Source organism: Chaetodon trifascialis, chromosome 15 (genome assembly GCF_039877785.1).
Source record: "Chaetodon trifascialis isolate fChaTrf1 chromosome 15, fChaTrf1.hap1, whole genome shotgun sequence".
In the NCBI taxonomy this organism is placed as follows: Eukaryota; Metazoa; Chordata; class Actinopteri; order Chaetodontiformes; family Chaetodontidae; genus Chaetodon; species Chaetodon trifascialis.
Window position 1 is genome coordinate 15,511,985 of NC_092070.1, and position 20,270 is coordinate 15,532,254.

Below are 20,270 nucleotides of genomic sequence, written 5' to 3' on the forward strand. Positions count from 1 at the left end.
GGGCTGATACCGCAGGACAAGGAGCTGACAGAGTGGAGAGTGGTCGGCCTGCATTCTTCCTCTCCCGCTCTGTCATTCTCTTGTGCCGCCGCACGGCCTGCCAGCGCTCAGCACGCTCCCGCACACAGCTGGAATCCGACCAATTAACAGGGAAGAAAACTTCCTGTTTTGATTGCGGGCCATTAACGATGCATGACTGAGGGGGGTGGATTCCAAATAAGTGGAGAAAAGAGCAAAAACATTGCGACATTTTTGGCTAATAGGTGCAACTGTTGTTTTCTTTCCAGGAAAAGAAGACCTGACACCAGGAAAAGTGGAGTGAGACTACAGGAGGAAGCTTCTTCACTGGGTGAGCGAAGCATGAAATTAAATCTGACAGATTTATTAGTAATCTGTGTCATTATGAATAAGATGTGGTCGGCTACTATGATGCTACTAAACATGCTGTTAACATCAGGAATAGTTTTTCATCACAATACAACACAAAAAAAACAAAAGACTGTTTAGTTTAAGATATATTACACCAGTAGTGCTGTATTCTTGACACGCGTCATAATAATACACGCCTTTGAATATTTGCATCCAGAAAGCCAGACCGCACGCTGTTGGCGGTCCTTATTGTGTTAACCGTAACACCCTGCTTCCTCAATAGGGTCCTTTCACACAACTCTGAGCCTCTTAACAAGACTGGCAGGAGAACAAGAGCGGCTCTCTCAACACACACACACACACACACACACACACACACACACACACACACACACACACACACACACACACACACACACACACACACACACACACACACACACACAGAGACTGCATTTCAAATATACAATGAGGCTGTGTAGGCAGACAGAGGGAAAAGGAAACGAGAGGATGGGGGAAGTTATGGAATTTTGACATCTCGGTACATTTACCTTGTGCCTTGTAAACATCTGCAGTGTGTGAAATACAGTTTTTTTTTTCTTTTTCACAGAAAAATATGTAGATCTTTGAGAAACATGTCTGCTGATGTCCTCTATTCTTCTTATTGTCAGTAATGACTTCATCCTGCACTACAGTGTTACAGTAGCAGGATGAATGTGAGCTATGTGGAGTCTATACCACACTCATCATGTGTGTGAATCCTCAGCTGAAAATAGTCCCCAACAAACACATTATGGACTCTTTTTTTACTGTAGCGTTTGATAAAAACTAGTGCAGCTATTTTAGGAAATTATTGAGTATTTCTTTCTTAATTAAACTACATATTGGGATTTTAAAGATCTGTGTCTTCAGTAGGAACAAATAGGCTTGGGCCAAGGAGTTGCATACAGGGTAGGAAAGTAAAGGTATATATCACCAGTTTTATCCTTTAAAAGTCACTGCAAGTACGGTCAGCACAGTCCTCTGATAATGTTCTGTTGCAAATGTTATTTTTTTGCCTGGGTTTTAAGACCTTTAAAACCCAAACTAATAATCCACCCAGGTATGTGTGCTGTGGTCCAGTTATCGTCTATAATTGCGTCACTGGTGAAAACTGTCGTTCTGGCTCTCTGTTCTATGTTACCCCCCCCGACCCCTCATTCTCTGCCTTGCCTCATTCCTGTGTTGTGCTAGTTGTCAATGAGCTGTGACAGGGACTGCGTGGGCTTGTAAAGACGCACACATGCACAGGACAAGACTGTAGCCTAGGGCTCTGGACGCACACACACCGCACCTCTCGCTAATTGCCTTACGGCTCTGCCCGCCTCTCTCCGAGCAGCCCAGTCCTCCTCAGGGAAAACAAAAGAAGAAGAGAAAGCCGGGTGGTGCCGAGCTCTTCTTCTGGGGTTGACTTTAGTTGACTTTAGGCTGTAAATTATTTGCTATGTAGGCAATGCCTCACTGTCAGCATACACACTGGTTCTGTTTCTGCCTTAATCCTGGAGTTACACCATCAAAGCTTGTACAAACTTTGATGAATTACACCACCCTCTGATATGTGTGTGTGCCTTTTACCATCTCTGCCACCACACCTAGTGCTATATTTAAATATGTAGTAAAATATAAGTGTGGGACAAATGCCTGGCTGTTAGCAGAGTGTGTTTCCCATTAATGTGACCCATGGCTATGTGTGTTACACTTCTAGACTCGGCAGTGACGAACGTCGACACAGTATAATTTTCAGTTAATAATGTTAATATTTTGACCTAAAAGCAAACATGGAAGAGCAAACAAGGGCGCTCCTGATATTTATATACTCTAACTCTACCACACACACACATGCACATAAACCCAGTGACATCAGAACACACACACACGCACACGCACACACACACACACACACACACACACACACACACACACACACACACACAGGTATGCATTGTTCTGTGTGCTACAGGTCAGCTCAGGAATCTACTGTACTCACTTAATGACGCGTATGAATGGATCTGAGTGCAAACAAAGTGCTCTTTATTTAGATGAATTACGATTCACCGCCACCATAACAAAGCATCATTCATTCCCTCCATCTCTGTGGCAGCTTATCAATTCGTGTCTGTACAGTGTGTGAAGATGACTGACCAATAGGGCACAGACATGCAGACACAGATGCTGTACTGTATATTGAAGGCATTGATCTGAGCTCCTTCATGAACACACCAAGGGATCCTCTTTCTGAAGCCGTCAGGGTCAGGCCCTCTACAAAGGACAACACCAGTTGCAAACATCAAGTCTGCATTGCAGTAATCTGCTGCTGAAACTTGCAAAAACAGTGGTGGTGGTCCTTTAAAAAGCAGCACTCTGTGGAATAAATTGAAACAATAGGTCTGGGGTGGTTTGAGTTTGCGTATGTTTCCAATAGACCGGCTTCACCAGGCAGATCCTGACTTACATCCTAAGCAGATCATGTTGCTAAATGCTTTGGAAATGAGAGGGAGTTCATATTGTATTGATTTTGACGCTCCTTTAAGAAATGCCCCATGAATCTCTTCAGGCAGTTCACTGGATCGTTGCATTCAAGAGATTTATGCAATCCATTGTGTGCTCTAACAACCTGAAGGGAAAAGGAGTTCACAGAAGTTTACTCCTCCACTTATGTCTCTACCCCCGTCCCCCTTTCTTCTCTCTCGTCTTGTTCTGATGTGAGGAATCATCTGCTAGTGCACACCTGCTGCAGACAAATTGCAGAGCTCAGGGTCAGTGTTGATGTGTTGATAGGCTGCTGCTGACTGATGTCTTTACACTCGCTAAGATAAGAAGGTAGGGCTAACGTGTTCAATTACTAAAGCATGCAGGTCAGTGTGCCAATCAAATGAGGGGTTCAAGACTCAGAGTTGAATTCAGTATATTAGGATAAAGCAAAGATGAAAGTGGACAATTAATTAATCAAATCAGACGTGTGTCTAAAAGTGGGATTAATACTGCGCTAAACAAGTAAACAGTCTGGTTCAGGAAGTAAACATGGGTCATCTGAGGCTGCGGAGGAGAGGCATGTCAGCGTTGGAGTCGGGTGGTGGGGTGGGGGGTTTACCAGCTATGGCAGCAGTTTCACAATAAATTCCTTTGTGACATCCTAATCAGCATCAGCCATCTACATTTCACATTTATCTTGTGTGTGTGGCACATATCTGAGGTGTTTTTTTGTTTTTTTAAATCAGAGGGAAAAGCCTGCAGGGCAGAACGACTAGAAAAATTGCAAACGGTAACTTTTAGAAAAGGAGGGAGTGTGGGGGCCTGAAAAACAGGTAGCACAGCACGCTGCCTGCCTTTAAATGCAGGTTGTGGTACAGAAGCAAATGAGGGAAGTTCCACTTGTGCCAGGGTTCCTGTAAGTATACAATATTATTTATGTAATGTCACTGACAACTGAATGCGGACATGACCCCTGCAGCTGGAGCGTCCCTGCTCACTGAACACACAAACCTCTGCTGGTTTTCTGTTCGGCTAGCTCCTGTTCACAGTGGTAGATAGGAGTAATTCAGTCATTTTCAATATAGCTGGTCTTTAATTTCAAGCCTCAATCCTCAATCCATGACTACAAGGATACCAAACTTAACACGAGTAGCCATGAACAACCAGTAAATCACTCATTTATCAGTCAATTCATCAATACATCACTTGCTTCCTTCCCAACATAGCAACTTTCACATCTTGCAACTAAATCTCAAACAAAGACGAGGTGCTATGTCTCTTTCCTGCTCTGCTCAGTGACACATGGCTGAATGTGGAAAGACTAAAAGCTTGTTGTATGTCCTGATCTTCAGTTATCCACGCAGAGTAAAGGTGAGCAAGCGTCTGAACTGCATTTTAACAGCGTAAACAAGTTCATGTTTACCTGTCAGCACTAGCATTGTAACAGGTTTCTGTTTGCCATCCCCTTACTTTAGCCTTGAGCTCTCGCAACTCTTTGACAGCTACATAGTTGCTAAACAGCTACACAGGCCCTGCGGGGTTGTTGTGACAGGTGGGGGATACGTGCCTCCATCAGATTCCAGTCATACTCTTGCCAGCTACATGAACAAACCTGAGAGAGAGGAAAGAAGTGAGCAAAGGGAACGGCGGGGTGAGAAGCTGAAGATGTTAGAAATATTTGAGTGAAGTGTCAAAGATGAGCGTCGCCTGTTAGTTGGCCAACGCGCAGCTGTGCACTGCGTGGGCGTAGCTGCATGCGTGCGCATTTAATGTCGGAGTATTGACAGAAATGCAGTCGAACTACAAGTAGCCAAAGAGTAAGAGGAAAGATGATCCGGACAGAGGAGGCAGGCAGGCAGGCAGGCAGGCAGGCAGGCAGGCAGACAAACGGATAATTTGCGAGTGTTTCCTCAGTGAGCGCGTGTGACATTGTTTGTCAAACAAGGATAGTCAGCCTGCCAGTCAGCGCGCCTGCATGCCGCCTGACTCACACACCCTCTGATTTAGCCGAGCGCCAATTTGAACTCTTACACAGTGCTGTTGCAACAAAGCACAAAGGTAAAAACACTGTCAACATCCAGTGTGGTCCCCCTCTTGATCTTTTGTACAAATAAGCCTGACAGCATATGTCAGGCAGTAATTGCAGCTCTCTTTCCACAGTTTTCGGAGCTTTACGGAGCTTTTTATCGCACAATGTTTTTTGGCTGACTGTACCAGGGCTGGTAAACAAGTCCTGAAAATGAGAGACAGACTCCAGGCCAGGTGACAAACTAGCATTTTAGTCATGTTGGACCTGGAACGCATGTCTGCGGGGTAGGCAGTGTCTGAGTGTCCTCATTACACCGGGCTTGTGGCTGACTGATAAAACTGGTCCATCCAGCCAGTTCTAACCGCAAGCGCACATGCAGCACAAACATTTCCCTGGCCCCGCTCCAGGCACAGTTCTTTCAGGTGTTTTCGAAGGAGTCTTTTCGAGACGCTGCCTGAGACCAGTTCGCAAGCTGTCGTCCAGTCCAGTTGTTGCAATCTGGAGAACAAAGCTCTGGACAACACTGCTCCCAGGGTAGTGAGTGAGCCAGATAGTACAATAAAGTTTGGATTCTAGACAGAGGCGTGAATAGTCGTGCACAGGATGTGAAGGCACAAGCCAAAGCCTGGAGAGAGCCCAGTTTTGTCGTATTTACCGTTTCCTGGTGATTTAGTGCTTTTGGACTCATCTGACTGCGACTACTGCAGTGGTGTGGTTTGTTGCTATGTTTGAGAGTAAATAAAAGATGAACAAAGAAAGCGAGCAAGAGAGTGAGTAAGAGATAGTCAGTATGACAGAAAGGTGTTTGTGTTTCTATGCCACTTGGCTGTGACTGATTCAAGCCAGATCAACGATGGAGACAGCAGAGTGGTGAGGTCATACTGCTCAGGTCACTGATGGGATGGATAGGATTTTTACACGACGCGCAAGGCTGACAAAAGCTGTGGGTTCAAACACCACGGAGAAATAAGAAAACAGATGAAAGTCCAGGTTGTCTCTATGTCTGTGTAACACGAGAGTCCTGTGGCGAAGGTCTCAAACAGAGTATTTTGTGTGTGCCTATGAAAGAAATGTGACTGTGACCTCAATGACTAGCTGTCCCAAGAGGTCACAGGGCAGGGCGCTCTGATGAAAGATGCGTGTCAGTGTTGAGACACCGCTCGCCGGGCGAAACAAGAGGACACTGTGTGTAAACTGAGACAGAGAAGAGAGAGTCCACCGCAGCCAGCGCGTCCTGTGGCTCCCCTCATGTGTGCCTTTATGAAAACAAAATCAAGTCTAGCATCTACAGCGCCATCCGTCATATCCTTCAGCAATAAAACAAAAGGAAATGGTCCACATTTCCTTTTGGAAAGCGTAGTGCCTGACCTCTATGCTCGAAAGCTCAGAGGAGGCAGAGCCAGACTGCAGACATGCTGCAGCAGAGTCCCAGTTCTGGTCTCGTTTGGCTGCCCGGCCGCCCACCTCTGCCTGCTTCCGTTCCCCTCCCGCCTTCTCTCTCCTCTGAGGCAGGAGTGTGCAGCCGGCTGAGGCTGGAGCTTTGGCGCGGGTCGCATCATTTACTCAGACACACTCCGGAGGTTTTGGGTTTCACGTTGCCCCGGAGGAGCGGAGAAAGCACCTGTTGTGGAGACGAAGACCAGCAAGCTTCAGGTGTGCGTGTGTGTAACCGGAGCTGGGTGTGTGCCCGTGTCAAACAGGGCCTGTTATCTGTGTAGTCTGGGACACAGTTACAACAGAGGACACAGAATACTGAGCAGCAGTGGAAACACTAATCTAGAGCCTGACCTCTGACCTCAAGGAGCCGCTCTCCACCTCACTGCTTCATGGGCTTTGTTGTCCTTTGGACTGATGCTATCTGAAACAACTGTTCAGCTTTCAAGTTTCTTTTTTTTTTCTTGTGTGTGTCAATATTTTACAATCAAACATATCTCTTTAGCACATGAAAATGTAACTACTGACTTTGACCTCAAAATTAAACACAGAGTTGCCCTGAATCCTTCTATAGCGCAGCAAATATTGACTGTTTTGAGTTTGACTATTCCACTACCCTCCCACTCACCCCTGCACTGTATATTATGCTCTCTTTCAAGTCCTCCAGCTGCAGATACTAATGGTATTGCTTTGTACTGTCCTTAGAAGCAGACCCGGTCAAAACCATAAATCCTGAGATGAATAGGCCGCCCTTCACACCAATAATAAGGTGCTTTGCAACTCATTTATATGTGCATGTTACACAGAGCATAGAAAGAAAGACGCATAAGAAAAGTGAAGTAATGACTGTAACTCAGAGGCAGGCTGACAGGAACCTGCCTGTTGGTTAAGTGGTTGGTTGTGTTAATTAAAACAACAATCCTTTGACATCAGTCAGCGCAGGCAGAGCAGATGCATGATGGATGTGACTATTACAGGGTTTTTTTCTTGTGGTCAGGCTGAAATCAGTTGGAAAGCTTTGTTTGTGCAGCGCATTGTGAAATTACTACAGCCCGTAATCCCCCTTTATACCACTACAAAGCATAACAACGATATTGTGGCTTCAAGATGAGTATTTGCAGTGACAGATATAGTAAAACTATCATCATTCTCTCGTTCCACGTCCTCCTCTCCCCTGTCTGTGTTTGTATTCTGCCTGCTTGATGGACCTTGATGCAGATGCAGTGTGACTGTTTTAAAGCATATTTTGGAATATTGCCTCTTTTTTTAGCCACTGCTGGCATTACATATGTTTTACATAACTGAGCTTTGATCTTCGGACACCTAATCTGTTGCTTAATCTGAGCATTTTAGCTATATCTGAACTATCTAAAATAGACAGATGGATCTTACCTTGACGGTACGAAAATGCAAAAGAAAACTGCCATTAGCATGTAAAACATATTTTAAGAAAATAAATGTACTTTCCTAATATGTTTCCAAAAGCCCCCGAGCACTCCAAGGGCCCCTAGATGTTTCCATTTAGTGGCTCTTTCTTTTTTAATCCTCGTGCCTTCATCTCCAAACATGCCTTCCTTTTTGATCCATACATATTTTCTTTGCTTATCTACGCTGTAATACAGTTTGTTTAACAGGTAGAACCAGCAATGAAAGACTGCAGATCAGAGATTCATCATCTCATGCCATAAACAATAAATACTTCGCTGCATAACATGCGTACCAACTGACTCACATTAACATAGCTGACATTTTGAAAATCATAGCTGTGCTGCGTCTTTCTGTCTGCGCAAACATGCTCTTTTATCTCCTGCGCTACCCATTAAGCAATCTTTTGAACCTCGGATACTCTATACAACTCCCGTTCCTCCTTCCCAATTCTCTCTTGACCCCTTCGTCATGTTGACGGATAACCTCACTGGATTATATATAACAGGGTCCAGCTGTGGCAACGACATCGCCAGTGTGTCTCTGGGTGCCTAAGTTATCATTTACAGCCTATGTGAATTCATGTCAGTGTGCTACTGTAGTAAATCTACTCAAGGATCTGCTATTGTAATATATTTCAGTAGTGCATCCCAGTGAAGTGACCTACAACTCTGTAGATCATACGCTAATACAAATACCACAAGTGTTGTTTCTTTAATAGATAAAGAACAGAAGGGGCCTCTTTAACAGGAGTATGCACTCTTTAGTGTGCAGCCTTGTCCCCTTACTGCGACTTGGCATGCTGCCCCCCATAGTCCCCAGCCCAGCCTTGTATTATGCAAGTGCACGGTGACCTGCGACTCCTGCACACACATACCACAGTTTTCTACCCCCCTCTTGTACCCTTCATTGCCCCTCAGCGTTGGCCTTCAGCTCTGGAGATAAGGGCTCTTGACGCTTGGCCTGCTGGGATTTAATTGCTGAAGCCCACTTCACCCTCCCAAAGCCAGGTCTTATCCACCTCTCCACCCCGGCGCCCCTGCTGACAGAAACCTGCTTTTGTCTCCGCCGTTCCCCTGCGTGTGTTTTCTTTTCCTCCTCATCTTGAATAGAAAGAAAAAGCGGGATAAGAAGTGAGCTGAGGGAGAGGGGAAAAAATGCTTTTCTTGCTTTTGCCTATTCTTATTCTCTCTTTAATTTTTCTTCTCAAGGGGCTGACCGTGTATTTTACTTAGTGTCGTGCAAAAGGCGCTCACATGCTTTTTCCTTTGTGTTTGTTCTGTACTGTTTCTGGCCCTCGGCTGATTCCACATATTCATCAGCCAACACGTTTTATTCTAATACAACCCACAAATCTAGACTCAGGCATAAAGAAAACACAGATGTAAGAACAATCGTTATATAACAATTCTGGTCACAAAGATGTTTGGACTCCCATTCATATAAGCAGCACCATCATTCATTCAACCCATCGTTGGTTTATAAACCAAGAAAGACTCCTTGTTAATCTCTAAATGCCAAGCCAATGACACAGACAAGCTTGCTTTTTCAAACTCAGCTGCTGCCTGTCTCAGGAATGTCTCAACAAGCGCGCAGGGGAGAGAAAAGGAAATTACAACTCAAGAGAGCAGGAGGAAGGCAGAAGGGGAGGGGGCATTCCGTCTTGCTCAGGATGACAAAGCTGTCTTTCTACTATCTCCGGGCCCTCCACCTGCATTCACTTCAAAACACTCAAGTTAAAGCCACACAGCCAGAAGCCACTCAGCCCCACGGTACACTGTGCATCCACACTGTCGTGACGCCACAACTGCGCCTTATCTTATCCCACTGATAAGACCTGCACAAGTCACTCGTATCCATAAAGAAAGAAAACAGGAGAATCTAACCTATCAAGCTGTGGTTTATCTGTGATCCCCACCTCCCACTCCACCACAGTTTCTCCTCCACTGGGTTATCAGATGTGCCTGGCCCAGTTTGGAATGAGGCACACTCAAATAAACATTCTGCCCCAGGGAGCTACAGTAGAGTCACCACGTTGAGTTTCTTAGAAAAATATTCTCAGTTTTATCTGCATAGCTCCCTCTCCTCTCATGGCTGCCTTGATGTTGTTGTATGTTCTGGCACTGGACCCTCATACCCCGTCTCAGGCCCTGATACAATGTACCAAAGTCAGGTTTCCATCTCCGGAAGGAATTCTTGTCCAAAAATCCAATCTCATTCCTTCTCCGGAAAGAATGAGATTGGATTTTTGGACAACTTCAGACACATATGATACTTCTCTCACACAAACTCTATAGTGCACACAGTGTTTGTTCTGAACAGACAGCCTTTAAAGTATGTGTGTGTACACCCTCTTTGGCACACACACACACACACACACACACACACACACACACACACACACACACACACACACACACACACACACACACACACACACACACACACACACACACACACACACACACGCTGTATCCTGCACTGAAACTGAAAGGCACCACCCCACACAGAGTGATGATATGAAAACCTGTGATCTGCATTCGCTCCAGCTGTTGCTTGATTCTCCTTATCCTCTTCATCTCCTGTTTATCTTCCCAAATCCTTTTGTTTTCCCTTCATCTATACACACACGCAGCACGGCAGCCACACTTTCCTTCTTTTCCCTCCATGTGCACCTCCATCATTTCGTAGCCCTGCCATTAAGTCAGCCCCCTTCTCTGTGACTATCTGAAAATGTTCTGGCCATCCTATGAACCCCCGTCTGTATTATTGATCACTACAATTAAAACTTTTATTACCAACAGGAGCAAATAAAATGTTACTTACTTTGGACTTCTCCCCAGCCACTGAGGCGTGATACAAAAAGTCTTTACAAGTGTGTACATTTAATTAGTCACCTGTTAAAATCAAATTCCCCCAGGCACTGTGTAAATTATGGGATAACTGTAACCCCTCACCTGTGCCGCCCATTTAGTTGCAGCCAACAGCAAACTATCACCATCAGATGTTATGCGTTACTTTATGGACAAGATTTTCCATAAATAGTTACAGTACTAAGCGGGTCCAGCTTTTCTGCATGGCTGCCAAAGTTTAAGTAATTTTTCTATTTCTGCTGTTAGCAGGTGTTGACTCTAAAAAGCAGTTGGCTGCTTTGTTCAACCAAGCCTTGAGGTTTGAGCAGGGTCATTTTACTGGCATCTGGAGGCAGACAGCGACATTTCTGCCATGTCTGAACGAGTTATCAGGATAATAAGAGGAGCATGTTGGCAGTGGGGTTCAAGCGAATGCCATGATAGCTTTTAGTTTATATACTGGAGAAGGAAAATAAGAGATCAGGGAATCTTTCCAAGCAGGCTGCAATTCGAAGCAGAAGTGGAAAGAAAAGTATGCTGAAAGAGAAGGAAAATAAATGCCATAGCTGCGGTCTGATAAGATGATACTGGACCTTCCTCCGTCTCTCTAATGCACCCCCCAAAAACCTTGATCTCCTCCACTCTTTTTTAGAAAGAGAATGATTAAGCAGGCAGAGTGAAAGGAGAGAGAAGTAAAGTAATTTAAAAAATCTGAAATTATTCATGTGGGCAGCAGCTCTGACGCTATTGTAATGTGTACTTGACTTAAGTAGATGTAGGTGGCATTGACACCTTTAAGGAAAAGCAGCTTTGCTTCTACAGGCTGCTCTGATGTCTCTGTATCTAATAGACATTGTGCAGACTTTACAAGGAAGATATATTAATGCTGTAACCTTCAGAGCAAAAGAATAGAGTTTCAAGAAAGAAAATTAAATGAGAAAAATCGCATGTCCAAAGCAAATTTTTTTATGTTACTGGTGTCATGGGCCACAATCTTAGGTAAGCAGTGTGAGAACAGAATGTTCTCGGTGTGTGTGCTCCATCTATATTAAACTGAAAGTCACACGTTCTTGGCTTCTCATTCAGGTATTTGTGCAGTGCAGACATCAACAATTTCGCCATTTAAGGCCCTAAAATAATCTCCCTCAGGCATTCGAGTCTACCAACATCCCGTACTTGTAGGTGTCATAAATCATAAAGTAAGCTTTGGGAGATATCAACCACTCCCTGTAATTATACCCAATCAATAAATGTAGATCATAATAAAAGTAAGTGCAGGACACTAGGGGATTATGAGTGCATTTGAGCAAATCAGACAAGAGTGTCAAAGTTTAAGAACAAAAAATTGTTTTATATCGACTCCCTAAAGAATAAAAGACAGGATAGAAAGATGTCAAAAGGAGAGAAATGGTCAGCAGATAGAGATGTTGCCTCGTCTCCCAAGGCCATCTCACTCAGTAGCGCAGGATGATAAACTGCCACACAGACTCTTGTCAGCTACTAGTTTCTTCATCTCCACTCATTCTTCACTTCTTTCCATCATCGCTTTCCTCTTTATTGTGTCGATGCTCCATCAGGGTGTTTGTTTTATAAGCCTTTGGCTTCGGCAAAATGAGCTTAAATCACAGTTTGTTATCTTCCCGATGATCTGCTCTCTTCTGTCTCTATATTTCATTTTTTTTTTTCCAGTTTCAGAGACACTTACCTGGCAAGTAGCCCTGGCTTTCAGCCTGCATACTGACAACATAGAAAGTGTGTTTTATTTATATTCCATCTATAGTCAGGGAAGCAGCTCCATGCAATCAGTGAAGCTCCTCTCGAAGTTTAAAACGGCACAAAGTAAATCATCCACAGATGCGTGGCCACGTGCAGCAATATACAGCCACACAAAGTTGACATGGTATGGTCATCTGAAACTGGAGAGCCCAGAGCAGTGTTTATGGTGAATCATTCAGGGGGCGTATGTGAGGGTTTTCACTGTTTCAGTGAGTCTTGAAAGACAGAAAACCATTCAAAGTCACTCTGTGTTTTCACTCTGATACATCATCTCAGAAACAAAACAAATTTAACTTGTTCATTGCTGCTGTGTGTCTGTGTGTTTCATAGGCTGTGGAGTCTGTCAATAACATAGAAGAGTTAACTGTGACCCTTCTATAACCGCAGAGTGTGTGCAGGACAGTAAATAGCAGTGGGTGGCAGCTTACAAATACATCCCTTTTGGTTACAAACACCAACATACATATTATCATATATATACTATATGCACATGTGACTGAGCACGTTTACATACACACACAAAGCCATCTGTAGGATCATTAGAGAAGGAAACAATGGTTTTGTCATCGCACAGTACTATCAATTACACAGATCATTGCAGGCAGACTGTGGCACTTCTTTAGCCAGAAAAGTGTGGCAAGATGCCAGGAGTATAGCAGAAAACCTCTGAAACCTGAGGTCACAGCTACAGCCCTATTGTTTGAGAGAGCTTGTACAAAAGACTACCTTTGATCACTGGCTGCGCATAGTTAAACCTTTGATAGTAATCTCACTCTATGAAGCACATTAAAGAAGCACAGTGAATCAATAGCTGACCTTGACTAGAATGGAAACAAGACTATACAGGGAAAAAAGCTTTGTAAAATAAATTCAACATTGTGCTGTATCAGCATTTACTGTATATTTCTCTGAATGATTATGCAGGTCATTGACAGTTTATATGTTGTCTTTTTTAGGCTGAGCATGGAGAGAGAAAGAATCTACACCATGAAGGTCTTTCTCACTCCACTGATGCCCTTTCTGCTCATCCTCATCCTTCCTGATGGCACCTTGTCCAATGATTGCCCAAAGGACTGCTCGTGTTCCACACCAGAATCCATTTTATGTTTCCTGAGACGCTCCTCTACCATTCCCAAGGAAGTGCCCCCATCCACAAAAAGCCTCTACCTCTTTTCCAATGGCATTGAGGGCTTGACAGCTGAGGACTTTGATGGTCTGGAGAAGCTGGAAATGCTGGACCTCAGTCAAAACAAACTGACTGAACTTCCTGAAAGGGTGTTTGAACATTTGACCTCTTTGAGAAACTTGGACTTGTCATCCAACCAGATCACCCACATCTCAGAGGAATGCTTCCAGGGTATGGCACTGCTTGAGCGCCTTTATTTGTATAGTAATTATATTAAGACCATCCACCCTGCTGCCTTTAAAGGTTTGGATAACCTGTTGGAACTCAAACTACAGAGAAACCATTTGACATCCCTGCCTGCTCTCTCAATGCCCCAACTCCTGCTACTGGACCTTCGCTTTAATGTCTTACCTACCTTGGGTCCTTCAGATCTCCAGACCCCAAACCTGGAGTCGCTTAAATTGGGTGGTGTGGGGCTGACCAGCCTGAGTAAGGAGCTCATAGGTAGTCTAAAGAACCTCCATGAACTCGACATTTCAGGAAACCAACTCGAGTCTTTCCCATCAGTGCTAAAGGAGACCCAGGGGCTGATTCACCTCAGCCTGGCTGGGAACCCAATGGGTCCTCTTAAAGTTGAGGACCTTCAGAGCCTTGGAGAACTGCAGGAGTTGGACATTAGCAGCCTCAGTTTGCAGGGTCTTCCTGATGAGTTCTCCCAGCTTTTACCCCACCTTAGAAAGCTCACAATAGCAGAGAACCCCTTCAACTGCCTCTGCACTTTAGCGTGGTTCCCAAGATGGCTGAGAGCCCAGAGTATCACCCTGGAGCGAACAGAGGAGACACGCTGTCATTTCCCACCTATCAATGCTGGAAAAGTATTGGAAAGACTGGACCACAAGGATTTTGGCTGTCCTACCACAACTACAGTCACCACTAGTACTGTCAAAACTACTACTACCCAGCCTGTTCCTGTCACTACCTTACCAAGTACTACTAGAGCTATTCCAGTCCCCAGCTCCAGTGACAACCCCAAAGACAAAGACAAAGATGACGAGTTTCCTCTATCCCCTGTCCCTGCCTCAACAAGTAGCAGCAGCAACACGGATCCATGCGAGGAGAACCATTTCTGTCCCTCTCACACCTGTCTGAATGGGGGTACTTGTTGCTTAGACCAGCATGGTCAGGTAGAGTGTACCTGTCCACATGGCACCTCTGGCATGTATTGTGAAATCCAAAACCATCGCCCAGTATCAACACCTGAAGATGAAATCCCAATGGTAACCGTTACTGTAGATGCACCAGACATCAGCTCACATCAGGCAACCGCAACCTCAATCCTGTTGGACCTCCACCGCTATATTGAAATGCGGCCTTACATCCGTGGAATACGCCTAACCTACCGCAATCTCTATGGGTCAGACCGCAGGCCCATGCAACTCAGCCTACCAGCATCATTCCCAGAATACACACTCAGAGGCCTTACGCCCAACTCCACCTACACCGTATGTGCCAGTCCACTAGGTGCTCCTAGTGGCACAGACAGTGTCTGCACTGAGGCCCAAACTGCAGCTGAGAGCTTCAGGGGCCCCGGTGCACAGTTTGACGACCAGAAGTTGACCACTATGCTGGTGCCTGCAATTGCCATCTTGCTACTGCTGGTACTGATAGCAATAGCAGTGGGAGTGGTATGCTATCTTCGCAGGAGGAGGGCCAAGGGTCACCTGGACCTAGACTGTGAGCCCTCTCAGTTAGAGTTGGATGGAGTTAAGACTAGCTTGGACAATGGGGCACTGCCTCAAAAACAGCCCCAACTTACCATCCCTGAACCTGCTGTGCAGAATGGCAATCTGGAATATGAGGTGTTGCTACTACAGGATCACTGTACATCAAATAACAATATGTCATCACACAAGCCTTCCTACTTTTGACACCTGGCTTTGGCTGGTCAGACATAAAGGAAGATTTTAATTCTTCAGCTCTGTTTTCCTCAATGATGAAATACAGAGAGCAGCAACTGATGTTGTGAAAAAGGAGGACACGGAATCAGCCAGCCAACCAGCAAAGGAGAAACTGGACATGTATTTAACTCAGTGTGTCCAGCTGTCTAAGCAGACGTTAAACAAGCTCAGAAACATTTGTTTGGACACAAAAAAAACATTGAAAGTGCCTCTTCTCCATTTACATGCTGCATTCTGCTTTAATAATATTTCCTCATTCACATTGCTGGACTGGCAACCTATCAGCTCCTATGCTATGAGGCTCGGACTGATGGCGTTTGCCATTGGCTGAAAACTAGGGTCAAGGGACATTGTGACCTCATGCCCTCCTTTATCTGTTCGTAAAGGAGAGTGCACCGAAATGGGGTTGTGCTGCCTTTTCCCCATCACAACAGCCCATCTAAACACTATCAGCAATTATGTTTGCTGCATGTTGCAACTCCTCAGTACTACCCCAAAGGGATCAGTGCTTGCTGTGAATAATCTTTAAGACACCAAATGAAGTTGTGCAGAGAAAATAGCTGATGCTTGTATTGCTTTATTTGGCTCTAAAATGCTAGTGATTTTTTTGTATGTTTTTTATACCTGAGTCTTTGTTATTTTTTATTGTGCAACATTGTGACTGTTAACAGCCCTCTATACCCCCACCCCCCACCTCTTGTGACTAACAGACAAAACAGCAGATTAAAATCTTTGAAGATTAAAACTCGTTTGGTACCAGCAAAGTCAATCAAAGGGCTTTGCCCTCACAATGTCAGACAGTCTAAGTAGATGTGAGTCTGGACAGACTCAAGACTAAATCCCCCTTCTTGATTCTGAAGTCCTCAGCCTGCTTTACCATCACAAAGGGAGAAGGTAAGAGGTACAGAGGGAAGCAGTTGACTGAACCCCTTTAGTTTTTAGTGCTGCACTGAGGTTCAACCAGTTTAGATCTTGCATTAATTACAGGAAGCATTCACATGACTACACCACAGCAAAAGAGAACTTACAGTAAGAGATTTTATTTATTATTTATATACCCTGCAAGGGAAACTTTTATCTCTCGACCACAGTTCACACACAACACACGACTTGGCGTGGCCCACAACAAGCAAAGCAAATTGTGGTTCTGTATTCTGTTTCCCTCGAGTTAAAACAGCCTGCTCAGTGTAATGCTGTGCACAATCTCTCCTTGGCAAGGAGGGTCCCAGTTTTGCTCACTTGCACCTAACCAGACTATGGAAAGGCCAGATGCACAGCACAGCAAACTTAACAGTGTTTCTATTGCTCTGTAGGCGACAATGAGACTTGCATAGTGGGAAATCCAAATCTGTAAATATAGGGTGAAGAAGGACTCAAAGGAACTTTGTATTTGTGTGCCTGTGTGTGTGAGTGTGTGTGTGTGTGTGTGTGTGTGTGTGTGTGTGTGTGTGTGTGTGTGTGTGTGTGTGTGTGTGTGTGTGTGTGTGTGTGTGTGTGTGTATCTGTAGATCTGTCAACCAGTGATAATGCAAGTACATGCTCCGTCTTGTGCAAAGACCTGCAGACATCAAGTTACTATCAGTTACCCCCTCTCTGTGCCCGCATGTCTAGGAGTACATTAAGCCCCAAACAACTCTACCTATAGGCAAACACACCAAAGACACATCTGTGAATGTCTGAAAAGTTACTTACCTACCTACAGTATTCCCAGCGCACACTAAACAGTTCATGCTAACAGAAAGCCTTGACAACACACACATGAAACAATCAAGCAATGCAACTGGAATATTTGTCTGTAAAATGGAGTACATTGAAGATAACCAAAAGCATTTTCAATGTGATTGTTCATTTTTCCCTGTTTATTTTGGGAAGCTCTTTGTTGTCATTTGTTGCTTTTTTTAAAAAAAATTCTGTGAACTTATTTGTACAAATGGAAAGTGATATTATCATTAAATGAATATCCAAAAATAAAAGGGCCGAGATGTCTTTTGTTGTAGTTTCCCTCTTTTGCTTGTATGAGGAAGGATTAGATTGACAAGCAAAGGGGGGATTGTTTAACTTCCCTCTCTTTTAAGCCATCACTCAACAGGGTGAGGGGAGAGATCACAGGGGGGGAGTCCAGGAAAGAAAAGGAGAAGAGAACAAAGGGATAAGTGCAGGTATAATTATGCTGGATCTTACAATCACCCACACAGTAGTCTGTGTGTGTTTTATGTATTTGTGCAAATTAATTTTAATAGTGGTACAGTTCCAGGCACCCACATAGACATTAATGTGAGTGTGTTACCCTTGAATGTCATTACAGCATAACAAGACTGAAAGTACTATGAAAGGCTGTGCGTTGAGCTCAATGCTCACGTCAGCATGCTAACATGTTCACAATGACAATACTAGCATGTTGATATCAATCAGATGCAATCGTTACACCATGTTCACCATCTTAATTTACCATGCCAGCATGCTTACAGTTTATAATTAGCGATAAACACAAAGTGGACCATGAAAGTCTGCACAAACGTTTAATGGCAATCCATTATTATTATTTCAGTCCAGACCAAAGCGATGGATCGACTGACAGACCGTTTCCATTAGCATGGCTAAAAAGTGTTAAATGAGTTAAAATCCAAGGTGATGTGATTAATAACAAAAGCATGAGATTCTCGTTGCTGCTTTCAACAGTGCACCACCACCCAAATTTTTTATAGGAACGTTTAATGTGTGCTTTCAGTGGGCGAGAGGTCTTGGAATGCTTCCTTACCAGCAGTGAGCTGGAGGCAAAATGGAAATAAAGATTATGATTGAAAACACTCAGGTTAAGGTCGCAAGTACATTTAACCATTGTGAATGACTCACTGGTCTAAGCCTAATGGGTGAGCATTGTTTGCAAACCCACACAATAAACAGGCTGACCACCCATGTGTTTTATAGGTAAGATGCTGGTAGGGGATTGATGCAGCATGCACGCTCACACGCCCACACCTACAAACAAATGAACAAATATACTGGCCCATGGCTGGGAGCTGTTGTGCAAGATCCCACGCTAACAACACAAACACATAAAACAGCACCAATTCTGTCATGCAGGCCCGATTACATCCATTTGCTCAAACAGAGCAAACTTCCTGGTAAATAACAGGAGAAACAATGCACCCCCTGGAGGTCAACAGGCTGTAACTTCTTCATCCTTCCTCCACAGTTATAACCTCCACGTGTGCTGAATTTTTGAATGTTCATTAACCTGATATATGCACATTCTTTTACATTGTGAAGGAAGTTTAGCCTGTTTTAGCCTCTCATTTTAACCAAACTAAAAAAGAGTACAATAGGTGAGGCTTAATTGTGAGCATATGTGTGTATAATGGAGGAACTCCAGGTAAAAGGACAGATGAGATACGTAGATGATGTCAGATAAGATTAATGCCTGCAGCTGAAAGAATACATGCATGTTTCTGTCCTCTCTCGCCAGACATCTGCCAGTGTTCATGTATGTGGATAAGAAAAGGAGAGAGGGAACAGAGTGTGTGTGTTTCTCTCCTTTCCATCCATAAAACAGTCCTTCTTTTCTTCCCCTGGCTTTAAGAGAAACCTGGTTCCTGGATAGGAGCCAACATTGACGCTCACACTCAGCCTGCGCTACTCAATGGCCCCTATTGTAGTTTCAGGGGAGCTTTTGCACAATTATCAAGCAAAAAGGAAAAAAAAATCCACATGGTATTACTTCTGAGTAAATATTTTTTCACTCCCTTCCTTCTCTCCTCCTTTCTGTTCCTCTCTCACTCTATTTTTTGTTTCTAATTTGTTTCCAAACTCAGGGCTGCAAGAAGTCAGCCAAGGACAATGTGTTGAAGTACCGGGTCATGTGGCTGCAAGTAGCGTTTGTATTTCCTCTGCGCTTCTCCGTCGTATATTCAAATGACTTTTTCTGTCGACTCTGCCTCTCTTTTCCATCTTTCAAATAGCCCTAGTGCCCACACTGCACAGCTGACCTCCCGCTAACCTCAAACCATCTCTTCAACTTCGGCCAAGAGCATTTACAGTCAGCAGTTAACTCCACAAAAATCATAAAACATTCAACTCATCATAAACTGCAAAGAAAGATGCCATACAAATAATGGATGAATGACATCTTCCATGATAAAAAAAAAATAACTATGCAAAACGCTGATTGCTTTATTAAATCTATTTCTCCCAACACAAATCTTGGCTTTTTATTTTTATTCTTGAGCTGCGTGCAGTTTCTCTGATGTTGCTACATGCTAATCAACAAGTGCTTTAGGACATTAAAAATCGAACTGTAGTGACAGAGAGTAAAGGAGCAGAGAAGGAAAGGAAGAGCCGAGTAGAGAAAACACACCACCACTTTGTTTTTGGAACCTGGTTCTCTGGCTCCAGTTTTTGGCCCTCCACTCGTTTCCCTACAGCGCTCACTCCAACTCTCCTGCCCCACATCCCACCTTCTCTCCCTCTAAATCTCTCTGAAGTACTAATAACAGATGAAGGGTGGTGTGCCACCGGTTCCCCTCATGCCATACAGCTGCCAGTCTGTGCCAACAGATGGCCCAGATGCCGCTTGGGCAAAAAGCGAGTGTGGGGAAATATGAGAAGTGAGAGAGAAAGAAAAACAGGAAAAAATTGACTTTGGTTAGTCCTTGGCAACATACATTAGCAGGCACACATGCAATTCATTTCACGTGCCGTTTGGTCGATTATTAGGTATAAAAACAAATAGCTGTGTGACTTCTCCCGTGAAGATATTTTCTTTCATCCTGTGTTTTTAATTTGTGTTTTTT

At 44.1% G+C, this 20,270-nt stretch overlaps 2 protein-coding genes across 2 annotated transcripts in view; one reads left to right on the plus strand and one right to left on the minus strand.

The window, feature by feature from the left end:
* The window catches only part of coro7 (coronin 7), a 105,364-nt gene that overhangs the window by 35,737 nt on the left and 49,357 nt on the right, over positions 1 to 20,270 (minus strand). The window lies entirely within an intron of this gene.
* On the plus strand, positions 289 to 15,577 carry vasnb (vasorin b). The gene is made up of 2 exons (XM_070980793.1): positions 289 to 349; positions 13,353 to 15,577. The coding sequence occupies exon 2, from the start codon at positions 13,360 to 13,362 to the stop codon at positions 15,448 to 15,450; it is 2,091 nt and encodes a 696-aa protein (XP_070836894.1). The 5' UTR covers positions 289 to 349; positions 13,353 to 13,359; the 3' UTR covers positions 15,451 to 15,577.